Consider the following 13618-nt stretch of genomic DNA (forward strand, 5'->3'; position numbering starts at 1 on the left):
TTTCTGCAGATTTAAGGCTTAGGTAAATTTGACAAATTACACAAGTAATAACCAGAAAAGTGAACCTGCAAGTAACCAGAAAATAAATATGCTGCAAATTAAATATTTATGTTTAGCTGGGTCATGAGCAGGAACAAGGAAAGAATTTCTGCCTTCTCTGAGCATCTCACAGAGACACTAAGTGCAGACCTAATGCTTCACTCCGGGATATTAACAACACTTTTGCTCCTCTGTGGAGTAAAAGGAAAGGACAGAGGGCTATATGGTTGCACTGGCTCAGACAGTATGGTGGCTATCCATAGGGATTAGCTATTCTAAAACAGTGGATAGAGCAGGAAATACTCAACTCTGAGCTGCCAGTATCAAAGAAAAGCTAAGTTGCTGCTGCTAACCTCTCCCCACTCCCCAGCCAAATCACCAGCCAAAAAAGAAAATGCTCTCAAACTTGAAACATTTCAAAAAAGTGATGCTACTTTGAATCTCCAAGTGAATCTCACTTGGAGAACTACTGTTTTTTACAATAAAGAATTATTAGAGAAATAGTTGCTTTTTACTAAACAAGAACACTGAAATATAATAAAAACAGAAGAAAGCTTCAAAACAAACATAGACAGTCCATACTGCATTTCTTTCAAGTAAGCCAAATCCTTCTTAGGTCATGTAAAATAGATCGTGCTTACACACCACTTTAGTACTTACGGATAAAATGACTAGAAGCTGATGGATGAACATTATTTCCACTGTCAGCACTTTCACTGCTAGAAATGTCATCATCTGATTCCCATACACAGGAACAGGATGAAGAGCCATCAACTTCTTCAAACTTCCTCTTTAAAATTCCACTCATAGCTGCAATGCTGTCACATGCACCTGTAACAGAATAAAGCAATGAAACACGGAAACATCTGCTGGCTATCCAAGGATGAAAGAAAGATGTTCAAATTCACTTATCACAAAGGAGTTGATATATCAATCAGATGCTTCTAAATGGCTCCATCCCAAAAGTTTTAAACAACTTTACCAGAAAGGAACAAAAAAATACATATAACCCATATATTCATCATGTTCATCGTCTCACTGACTTTTATTTATTTACAGACAGTTCTTAAGGGAGAGAAAAAAAGAAAAAAAAAAACCCTAATCTCAAGCTTAAAAAAGATAAATATCTGGTATATCCAATATGTCCAGTAAAGCCATATTTACTCTCCTGTTCCCTTGCATTGTAACAGCTGATCTTACTAGCCCCATTTTCAAAATAACTAAGCAGAAAAAGATGAAAATAATTTTAGAGAAATTCCTTGATCACTTTAATGCACCTGAGAGCCTAAAATATTTCTTCTATATTTTTAATGAAAAAAACCTTAAAGTTTTATTGTTATATCCATTATGAAGTCCTACTATAGATCAGAAATTAATACTAAGATCTTACTTTAAAAATCACAAATATTTATTCTCTAATTACACTAATCAATGAAAAGTTGTTGTAAACAGCTGAAAACAACAGCTCTTTGATTCTTTCAAATACACAGTGTTAGAATCTTTGCTTGAGTGCCACTTGCTTTCAGCTTGTGGAAGCTGCCAATTCAATTTATTTTGCAACAAAGTAGATTTACTCCAGTAAGTTTCACTATGCTTTTATGGATGTGTACAATTTAGAAAAAAGATTTCAGGATAGCTGTGGAATCAAATATAATGCTAAAAACAGATGCTGCATAAAAATGACTTTCAGGACTGCACTTGTTTGAATGCAGAGCACATTAAAAATATATAACAGATATATTAGGTTTTAATGCTGTCAATCACAGCTTTAAGTGCATCTGCCTGTCACAATCACTATTTTACCTATTAGTGAGAGTCTATCTTGCTATTTATGAAAAATATATTTTCCTGGAAGAGGTATCTTCAGGGTAAACACATAACATAACATGCTTAGCTTAAAGACCGTGCCCTCTTTCCAAAAGTGAGCTAACACAAACAGCAAAGAAAGTGATTATATTCTGATACTGAGAACAAGAAAGTGAACATATAGTATCATTTTGAAATAAGCTCTCCAAGCAACTTAGGCATATACCAAATTGTTAAGCTTCAACCATTAATAAATACAAAAAAAAAAAAAAAAAAAATTAAAAAAAAGAAACCAAACAACAACAACAAAAACCCTACACACAAAAAAAAAAGGGGGGGGGGGAAAGAAAGGAAAGGGCAGAAAACCTTAAAAGATAGATTCAGAAGCAATGCCTGTATGTCCTCGGTGTACCTCTTGCCAACCACCTTTTCCATTGCCTCCTGCAGTGCTTACAGCCCTGAATTTGTGGAATCACAATTATTTCCATGGCAACAGCCTGCAATATCAAAACCAAAGGATTACAGCTTGACTGCAGAAGAGGGTAAAGAAGCAGCTGGAGTGCAAGAAAGAAAATGCTTACATTCAAATATCTCAACAAAGAGAGAGGAAAGTGACAAAAGGGTGGAGAAAGGGTTTACTGTATAAGTGCAACCTATGTCAAATCCATGTCCAAGCATATCCAAATTGTAGCTACAGGAATCTTAAAGTTCCAAGCCCAAATAGTCCCTTTCAAAACTGAATTCTAGGTCAAACCTAATAGCTGTAATCATCACTAGGGCACAGAGAGTCAGAAAGCAATAACTAATTTCATAGCCTGAAATCATTCCCCAAAAAAACCTCTCCTGCAAATACATCACACAGTGACTACAGGACAAACGTGCATCTTGCACATCAGTAAGGCTCTTAAGAGTTAGCATCAGAAATAATTACTTATCACATCAAAGGATTTTAAATTTCCTTGCATACAAGGCAGGCTATGTTTTAATCAAGTGTCATGACCTGGTAGCAGCTGGGACAGCATTAAAACAATGAGAGTTTCCTTATGAACTCTTAACAAGTGATTCCTAGAATTTCTGGGAGTGAGATACAGGTTAGTTCCATACTCAGCTATCTGAAGAAGATAAGCCAGGACATACTGAAGTACCACGAAAGTTGAGTAGCACCACAAGTCTCAAAGAAGGCATAATTTCATTTAAAAACGAGTATTTTTGAAGTCATTGTTACGTATTTTTTGTCCTGTATCTCTCTTCCAGTTACAAACGTTTGACCAAGCCATCTGTGATTATTTAGGTGTTGCATTGTCTATGATCTGTTGATTCAGTCTGTCTGGTATCAAATTTCCCCAGGAGACTGTGGAAAGGAAAAATATTTCCATGACTCAAAAGCTCAGATATCACACCAGTAGACCAACAAGTATTCAGAACTGTTTGCTTACATTATGCATCAGCAGCAGATTCTTCTAGAGCATCTGTATCAACAGCTGCCACTCTGTAAGCCAATATTCTTCAGAAAGAGGCACATCTGCACAGAAGTGAGGAATATTCTACCTGATACATTTAACCCATGTGCTGCCTACACAGCCATCGTGCTGTACCTGAGTGAGATCCACACCTCCAGGAACTCAGAAAGAAGCACAGTGATATACAACCTGGTACTGCTTATCAGGATGACATTGTGCATCCCTTTTTGATGAGGTGAAGTGGAAGGTGCCCAATAATTAACAAGAAAAAGCAGCAGTCAGAATTCGAACAGCAGTAAAGCCCCAAAGCCAGTGACATAAAGCAAGGACCCTACCTTTCAAGGAAACTAACCTGGCAATTCTAACTGAACTGACATTCATTTTCCTGTACTACAGCTAAACTCAAGTGAGTAATTTCAGGTTTCGGGGAATCAAACTAAAACAATAACAGTCAAAAGATGACATGGATCCTATCTGATGTTAACCAAAAGCTACAGGTTTCACGGGCAGAACGCAAAGCAATTACAAAAGTCATACCTTCACTTATACAGAGAGAAAGTAAGTCTATATGCAAACAAACCATTTATAACAAAACCATAAGGGTAGCACAACTATATAATGATACAATTTTCATTGAAAAAAGTCACAGTGAACAGTAGGTCATATGGAATAGGAATAACCTCATATACAATACACTATTCAAAAAGAAAATGTCTGTTTAGAGGAACCAAGCGGCGCCACGTGACTAAGAAAAACAGATGCACTGAATAGATTAAAAACTGAAATTAAGGAACTGGCAATTCAATAAGATTAGACTCCCAGTAAGACAGCAATCATCTTCAGCCTCCAGGGGCAAACACTGAGAAAACAAACAGCTACAGATCTGCTATACCAAACTTTCAGATGAAAAGGGGAGAAAGCTGGGTGGAAAAGTTCAATTAAAAATAAGACTTTTTTTCTTCTTCCAGAATTCATAGCTATCTAGCAGCTAAGCTGCTTCTTGAAATGGACTAGCATTCTGTTGACTGACATAACTGAAAAAGGAGCTGGCACTGGAAGCATTGCTGTTTGTTGATGCATCCTTCCCCAAAACGCTCACACAGCTATGCGAAGTATCCTCCTCTGCTATGCCTATCACCATGCTAACACAGTCTTAAATCACAGAAAGGCCAAACAAAGCTGAAAAAAGGGAAAAACATTAAAGCAAGCCAATCCAACCATACACACGCACGTACAACTCTACAGATAAACATTAAGTGCTGACACAGATTCCTAAAGGAAATGAATTGTTCAGTTTGCCACAGCAGCAGCATGTGATGGAAGTCTACTGGGAGAAGAAAGAGTTTTTCCTAAGTTCCCTGCCCATTCTTCTTCCTTTTTTTCCCCCCATAATCTTCCTCTACCCTGAAGACCCACTCCTACAAAGCGATCATTTAACAAGTTCTCTAGTTGCAGGTATACTGACTAGCTAAGCAAACTCCTAAGCTCCATGGCAACAGGCTTGCCTTGCTACAATGCCAGATAATTGGCAGGCACTACACATTGGAAAAGTTCAAAGATAGCATGCTGTTACTAGAGGGAAAGAAAAAAAAAAAATGGTAAATGGGATGGAGGATATTTAAAATAGCCACAATACTACCTGAAATATACAGTGTAAATCTAAGTACAAGCCTGGCTAGACTGATTTTCCTGTGTGTCCACAAAGCTTGGAAATTTTAGAACACCATGGTAACAATCTCATTGCAGCAGTGCTTTGGAAAGTTGTTTCCAAATACCAAAGAAGGGCCCAAGAGAGTTGCATTAGAATTATTGAGTGGTGAGAGTACCTTACCTGGGGTCCTAAAAGCAGCTCCCTATCCACTATGATGTTAACTGCAAGAAGGTGGAAGAGAAAACCCACATACACACACAACAACCAATTTCTTCTATCGTGGACTTCAGCTATTGCTTTGAGAAGCGATAAAAAGATGCTAACAGATAATAAGAAAACAGAGAACACTACAACATGGTAATAGGGAACTGAAAAAACTCTTTGTGCAATAACAAAGACATGGTCAAATGCTATTGCATCCTACCCAATCTGTGAATAACAAATTGTTTTGTTAAGCATAGTTCAAATAGCATCATATGGAAAACTGAACAGGTGGAGAATATATATGAAAAGATAAACATACATACACATACACACACTGTATGTATATGTACACATACACATCCAGTAACCATAACATAGAATGACTTACATGAAATAAGAAGACAGGTCTGTCTCAGATACCATATCCTCATGTTTTAGAGAAATGCCTCAGTGTAAAAATCAGTTATTGACTAAAAAGCTCAGGAAAAGCAGGAAAAAGTTCAAGTACACCCAGGCATCTAGAAAAAAGTCCAGTAGATAACCTCTTCCATTCACTGATCAAATCCTATTTTGCATCAATTCCTTCTTAGAAGTAGATTACATATGATAATAAAGTCTACCTGGATAAAAATTCACATCTGAAAATAAAGGCATTAAATAGTCATCTATGAATCACTGCACCTGCCTCATCTAAAATATATCAGTTGGAAAGTATGGAAAAATTTAGACAAACGCCACAGCAGCATTATCGATTTGCTTCCACACAAAAATACACCTATGCAAATGACTGAAATTCAACAGAAGACGGCAGAAAGCAGATGTTGGACACAAAATATTACCGAGAAATACTCACCACCGCCAACTCCCACCTACTGGCCAGCCAGCACGTACTCTAACTTGCTAGGGGAGACTTGGCAAATAATTTTAGAGCTAAATCATAAATACTGATGCTCACAAGAACAGATGTTCAAATTATTTGTTGTGATTAATATTCTTTTTGTATTTAGTTTTTTTTTTTTTTAAACCTATGAACTAAACTTGATTTCTTTTAAAAACAAATTTTCCTTATCTAATCACCTGGTGAACAAATGCCAGTAACAGAGATGGTCATGAACTATTTACTAATCAAGATGTTTGCCTGGTCACACATATTGCACAATCCTTTTGCTCTTCGTGCAACTGACAGTTATAAATGAGAAAAAATAGGGTCAAAAATAAAGTGACAACTTCACTCACAAAGAATATCATTTGCTCGTGAAAATGACTATTCATGTAAAGCACTGCATTAATGCAGACAAAAATCCATTTGCATGAATGCTTGCAAACAGTGAACAACAGAGGTACAAGAACATGAATCAAACAGCTGTTCAGAATTCAAATTAATGTTTGCAATACATGTTTTGCTGTAGCTGGCAGCTCTAATCACAAGCAGCAGTTGCCAGAGGTAAGCTCTGACAGTTCTACCAATACAATCTACAGAAACAAACAGTACAGAGCAAGCTAATTCCACAGAGACAAGGTTCTCTGTAGGTCCAAGGAATACTACCAGGTGATCCCTGCAAAATCAGGTGAAACTTTTACTTTACAGTGAAATCCTACAGCTAAAAACTCCAATACAGTGATTCTCAGTGACAGCTGCTGTACAGGTACACAACTTAAGGTAAGTCTTTCAGACCTTCTTCTATGACTTCTAAAGGGCTAGATTATGCTGAGAACTCCATACTTTCCTTGTACCTCTCCTCCCTCCGACCCTATTGGCTATTCATTTTATTCTTTTTTTCCAGTTAAAAGTGTTTTCTCTTTTTTATAAAATTATTTTGAAAAATCCTATACATAGAAGCCCCAGCCCTCCTAAATTTGTTCTTGTCACAGTAGTCCAGAAGAGGTTCTCCCTGTTTACTTCAGTCTAGCTAAAACTATAGCACTAAGTAAATCCTACAGAACAAGGCTCTGCAGTTCAACCCAAGTATTTGTTCTGACACTGCAAGCCAAATCCTGCTGAGTCTACTCTTTGCAGTACTCTATACCATAACTTCCGAGCACTCCTGATTTCACACTTGAGTACCAATTCACTAATCTTACAGACAGTTGTATGCTCTAACACATGTTAACTGGCTCAACTAGCAATGAATTCAGAATACTGAGAGGATGCTGGCACATGATCAGCTCCTACACACAGGATGAATACAGCTAGGGTAGATCTAGCTTTTTCAGTTCTTCAGGAATATCTTGTAGGGTCCTGTCATTCTCTATGGTTGTCTAGCCATCACAAAATTGTACCAGTGGTGCAAACATTCTCATCTCCATTATGCAAATATAACCAATCCTCCATATACACCAGCAGTGAAACAACCTCTGATGTCTCAGTTCATTTTGCTACATCTGCAGTTCAAGCACAGCAACACAGACCACAGGAGAAACATTGGTCAATAATTTAAGGAAGTATGTTCACATACATGCTCCTTCAAAAAAAAAAAAAAAAAGTCTTTCTCTTCATGGCCTCACGAAATGCAAAGGCTGATGAGTAAAATGTGTGTAACCAGGAATCGAAGGGCTTGGCATTGAGGTATCCAGCAATACGGTGGCAGTGCAGTGGCAGAGAAGGAAGACTCGGGGCAATCAATAAGAGATTGGGCTGTTGGCTTGTCCTCTTACACAAGACTTTAAGATTTCGCCAACAAAAATTTCTATGAGAAAAAGCAACCAGTTTACTTTTTGCTTTCTATACGAAAAGATACAGTGCACTGTATTTTACTTCCACCACAGAAGCATCTTACCCACAAAGAAACTTCTAAAGTTAATTAGTGCATCCTCTGAAAAGGTTTCTGTCTTTTAGAGCATGTTCCAGGAGGCTGCTTGTAGCAGAGCTCTGGCCAACAGTCATCACTGCTGCTCGTAAGATCAAAGTGTGGGAGCCAGAGCAAGACACTGCCAATAATCCTGCCTTCTCCTATGGAAACACAGCCTTTAAAAAAAAAAAAAAAAAAAAAAAAAAAAAAAAAAAAAAAAAAAAAAAAAAAAAAAAAAAAAAAAAAAAAAAAAAAAAAAAAAAAAGGAAAGAACTGGTCTGCCTGCTGCATCCTTTTGTAGTGCTTTGCCAAGGATCAAGAGCCTTCAGCTTGGTTAGCATCCCCTTTGCAATCAGAAAGAGATCATGACCAGAAGTCATGCTTGCTGCATAGTTTCAGCACAGCTGCTTTGCCTTATGCTGGTCCCACATCTTCATGCAGGAATAAAAACAGAGCCCCGCTCTATAACTGAGACAGTCAATACCAAAAATATTGACCATAACAGTGCTACCTACACGTAACAGGATAGGAAAAAGCTAAAATCAGGAGATGAGAAAGAAGATGAATAGATTTTTCCTTCTATTTGGAGTGACAAATGCAGCAAGATAATCTATCTTCACAAACATTGTCTGATATCAGCTGTTCAACATAGGCCTAACTCCTCTTTTCTGCAGACATGAACAAATAATGCAGAAAACTGCTAGAAAGGCCAAGCTTGGCAGAAACCTGTAGCTCATCTGCCTACAAACAAATCAAAAAAACAGACGAATCTAGTTTTCTCTTTCTCTGTGTTATTATTACTACCTTCCACAAGCCAAAAACAGCAACAGGCAATGGCAAACAAAATTTTTCATTACTGTTTTCAGCAGAGAGCTTCTGCTTCTATACCCAGAAATCAAAGGATTCATGTCAATCTGTACCAATTTCACTATAAATGCAAAATTCACTGTTGTTACTTTGAACAACACGGCACACCTTTTTCTTCCCTGAATTATATGTAGATATACTTATTATCCGCATGGAATCTTAAATTGTAATTTTGCATATTGTATTTCTATAGTTAAATTGTTGTGTACTACAGGAAATAGTCTTTAATTTTAAAATGATTCAGGTTTGGTTATCTCAGTACAAAACAAACTATTCTCATCAAGAAAGCATGCTATGATTAATTTATATTGTCCTCATAGAAGAGTTTCTAAAAACTATTTAATATTCTACCTTATTAATATGTTAATTGATTGAAAGATAACGTATCCTTTCCTCTTGCTCATTTCAAATAATCAAACCAAAGTATTCAGCTTTTATTTTAAACCACCTTTGATATTTCTGTTGTCAGATAAAAATGAATTTTAGTACTGATTTGCAGAAGACTAACTGTTTATCTGTATTACAATAATCTGTCATATTTTCATGTTGCCTTTGAGACACTGCAGAACAGGAAAAATTCCTCATTCAATCCTGGAGAAAATAAAGATCATCTGTGCTTTATACTAAAAGCAAAGCATGGATGTAATTAAAAAAAAAAAAAAAAAAAAAAAAAATCAACCCATGGTGCAGCTTTCAGGAAGTGTCTATCACTGGTCCTGTTTGCTTGGCACAGTCAGGAGGTCTTCCAATGGAAACCAAGGAGAGGTCAAAGGAAAGCAGAACAGTGGTGTTTCCCTATATAATGAATACCAGGAGTATTTCCATATAGATGGAAATTCAGCCAAAAACCAAAAGAAGCCGTAGTATGTGGAGTCTGAAAATCCATTAAAAATATACTTCTCAAAAGAATAAATAATGAAGAATTTTATGTAATACTGAGCCTTCTTAATAGCAAATAAGGCAAGTTAATTCTTTTCAAGATTAACATCTTCTAAAGTAATATCTAACAACAATCTATTAGGAAGAATAACATCTTCCTATAATGGTGACAGGTATTGTTTAAGACAAGGTTTTCAGTAACTTGGGTTTCAGCTTTTGCATAAGGAACACTGCATAAGCTTTTGCAATATTTCTGACCTGTTTGTATGATATTTTAGCCATTTACCCTAGAAACTAATAAGGGAGCAATATAATAAAGCACTTTATCAAAGAGTTAACTTACACTAAGGGCTTAGATACAGAAAGTAGCTTTAAACATTCTTGTATTTAAGTTCCCATTGACTTCACTAGGAGTAAACCTGGAACCCCAAATATGACATTTCATGCATACACACCATTGTGAACTTTTTTTTATTCCAACTTTCTGCCTGCTTTCCAACTTTTTGGCTATGCTACCTCCCACACACATGCTCCCTTCTCAGTAGGGTCTGCAAGCAAGGCTGATGAGCTTGTATCTTATAGAAAAATCAGTGAATGCAGCCAGCAGCTGAGAGGCAACCTTGGATAGAAAATGTAAATCTGTAGCTCAGATAGTATACCTGAATCATTAGAGAACTATAAAGCTAGTGTCAACACACAGTTTTATTCAGTATCTTTTATGCTGTCATTATTAAGGAGTAGATATTTTTAGCCATCAAAAGCCAAATCCAACTGCAGTAGCAGCGTTTCCAGGGAGACAGAATAATTTAAGTACATGTGGAACTAAAATTTCAGTTTTCATCCATTCCTCTCTGCTACTGAAGCTGCCTAAAGTCAAAATTCTCATTTGATATGATGGAGGCAGAAGGTCACTGATGAGTGACTGGAATACACAGGTTTCAGATTGTATTCTAACATTTTTGATTGTGGTTTCAGATACATATCCACTCCCTAAAAGTAACAAAAATATTAGGAAATAATTCTTTAAGTTAGTAACATTTATCAATGTTTACATTTCAGTATAATAAACCAACATGGAAGTAGCTTATCAATCCTTTGAAAAAAGTTTAAATCATTGATATTTTCTGTAACTCAAGATTTTTTTGATTGCTTAGCAAATTTGCATTAGACTATCTATGAACAGAAAACTGGGGGAAAAGGACATAACTCCATGTTTGTAGGTGGTAAAGTATAAAAATAATTGGACAGAAGATAGCTTTTTTAAAACTTCTTTAGTGGTCATTAGTTTTATCGACCTTTTTTTTTAATAGCAAGACTAAGAATTTTGAGTCTGCTTAAAGTGAATTCACTCAATGAATATAACAAAAAATGATACATTCATTTACTGTTTTAAATCTATTAAAATTAACTTCCAATTGCTTAGTAGAATCTAGCTTTATAAACATTTTACCTGACTACATAGCCTCTAATGAGGCAGAGGGCTTTGACCGTATTCTTTTACTTCCATGCTGTATAAATACACTGTGACAATTAAGTAATCCCATCATGGCATTTTCAGTGTAGTATAAAAATGAACTTTCACAATAGAAATATATAGTGGTAGCTTGAGTATGTTCAATACCTCATTTAAAATAATTGAAATATGAAATACACCAAAAAAGTGTAATCTAAACCATCGATAATGTGAATCCATATGACTGATTGATCAAAAAAAGGCCAAAAAAACCTATAGAAATACAACAATTTTGAATCATCAGTCATTTTTTTCAATTAAGACTTCTGCTACTTCAAACCAGCAGAATAGGGTCCCATGATATGACAATTGTTCACTACACAAATAATATGCTGAAATACACTATAATAGATAGTTCAGAGATTGAAATCCATATTTTTTCCGAAAACCTTAATTCCTTCAGTGAGACCAGGACATTCTCCAGTCGTATCTCCTCATGTAGCCTAATGTGGCTACATAAATATTCCCCTTTCCTGTAATGAAGTTACTTGGTATCTGCCATTCCAACATCTAAGAATTAAAATCTGCTGATGACATGCAAACTTGGAAGCATAAGATTCATACAAGTGATTTCAATAGTTTATTAAATCTGGCATCTAACTGCCGTAGGTGCTACAAGGACTTTCTACATTTATATGCATAATTATATGCAACATCTTTAATGGCAATTTTATGACTGAATTATAAACTATATTCAAATCAAATAGTAATGTAAAATCCACAAAAAAAACTTAGATCCCCAAAACAGCTTTATTTAACAGTTTATTTTCACTGCACATCCAATACTCTATATATGATACAATTTTAGAAGCAGTCCACTGGCAAATCCTTTCTGCAACTAGGTTCAAAACAAATCTACATATATCTGCCTTGTTTCCCAATTTATACAATTGTACTATCCAACAGATTTTTTTTAATCACACGTAAGACCTGCTCTTCTATGGCTTACTTCGCAGCCTCAGTATCAGTGAGATGGAATGCTTGCACTGTCATAGGAGAAAGTTCTCAGAATCAGGCATACCTATGATTTCATTGTATATGCATGTCAACTAGTTGGAACCGCGTAGAAAGGTGGAATAATAAACTGAGAAGCTGTTTCAAAGTCATGAATGAGGCACACAGAGCAAAATGCTTGCACATGCATTTTCACAGCCAAGAAATATTGTGGCAAGGACCAAGAACAGCTATTTAGAAAATCATTTTTTCCCCCTTACCTGTAAAATGGCTGTGTTTCAGCTCCGTCAGCGCAGACTAAAAGGTTTACTCCTCCTTTCTCCATCCATCAGGCAGCAGTCATCCAATAACTGAAGTCATCCTGGCATTCTCTGGAACATGCTCTCTCTTATTTCCCAATCCCCGCCTCCATCTACATGCGAGCAAAAAAAGAAAAGAGCAAGGGGAAGAAAACATACCTAAATAAATAAATATAAAGCATATCCAAAAAACAGCTTTCATGAGCTACTCACTAATCAGTAAGGTTACACGGCACTGGAAGGCAATGGCTAGACTTAGAGACAGGAAACAAAGAAATCTCTCTATTAATAACCTACAGCTCCACTACTGAATAGCAATTGTTGCCTTCAATGCCAGTGTTCAAGACAGAGAGAATAAAAAAAGAGACACATCAAGAAAGCAGCTGTACGAACACATTTAGTGCCTATGCACATTCTTTGAGGCTGACTCAGCTATCCAGATTTTCAGAGAACAGTGCTGCTGTAAATTTAAGAAATTTTATGATTATCAAAATAACAATGGAGCTTTTATACAAAACAAGGATCTGAAATACCAATCTAAGTTTAGGTAATTCAGAAATTGACCATGGCAATTTCCTACTGCCATTTGAATGCAAATTAACACTGATGCAAGGAGTAAAAATAAGGGTCACGCTCTGAGATTAACAGTATCACAAGCCCAAAGGACAAAATAAAAAGGAAAGTGAGAATTTAGATCATCTGTGGCTTTGCTATCAAATTGCAATTGTATTTCATTCTTTTTAACGTATACAATCTTTAAGATTAGCTAAATGCATTTTCTTTCATTAAAGAAAACGTTAATCAGCAGAGGCTGACACATATCTTTCTGTTTACAAATTTCAATCTTTGTCTATGACTCTCTAATAAAAATAATAGTTAATTCATTTAAATAACAGCATGTATCCTCTTTGCTGAAATACTTATCTTTAAACACAGTGAGGCCATATAGATTAGCCTATTTCCACCATGAAGTGGGGGAAATAATAGCTGCCAGACTCAAAATGAACTGTCAGCAGATCATGCACAAAATATCCAGATTCTGTCTGAACAAGCAAAGTGCCTTTTTATCTCAATTACCTCAGTTTAATATAAAGCCTCTTATTAGGTGTTTTAAAAAAGTTTTCATGCAGAATGAATTTCAGGAAAAACTGAGATGG

At 36.0% G+C, this 13618-nt stretch overlaps 1 protein-coding gene across 3 annotated transcripts in view; it reads right to left on the reverse strand.

The window, feature by feature from the left end:
• Positions 1-12535, reverse strand: part of CSRNP3 (cysteine and serine rich nuclear protein 3) — a 63322-nt gene extending 50787 nt beyond the window's left edge. Inside the window, exons 1-2 of one of the 3 annotated variants that reach the window (XM_026050136.1) lie at positions 12423-12535; positions 700-870 (exon numbers count right to left, since the gene is read on the reverse strand). In XM_026050136.1, coding sequence (XP_025905921.1) covers positions 700-847 — 148 coding nt within the window. In that variant the 5' untranslated portion in view covers positions 848-870; positions 12423-12535. Of the gene's footprint in view, positions 1-699; positions 871-12422 lie in introns of those variants that run through there. The other 2 variants (XM_026050203.1, XM_026050271.1) reach the window with 2 other exon arrangements.
• Between the last annotated feature and the right edge of the window lie 1083 nt (positions 12536-13618).

Source organism: Nothoprocta perdicaria, unplaced genomic scaffold, assembly GCF_003342845.1.
Source record: "Nothoprocta perdicaria isolate Ctin4 unplaced genomic scaffold, notPer1 scaffold_0, whole genome shotgun sequence".
In the NCBI taxonomy this organism is placed as follows: domain Eukaryota; kingdom Metazoa; phylum Chordata; class Aves; order Tinamiformes; family Tinamidae; genus Nothoprocta; species Nothoprocta perdicaria.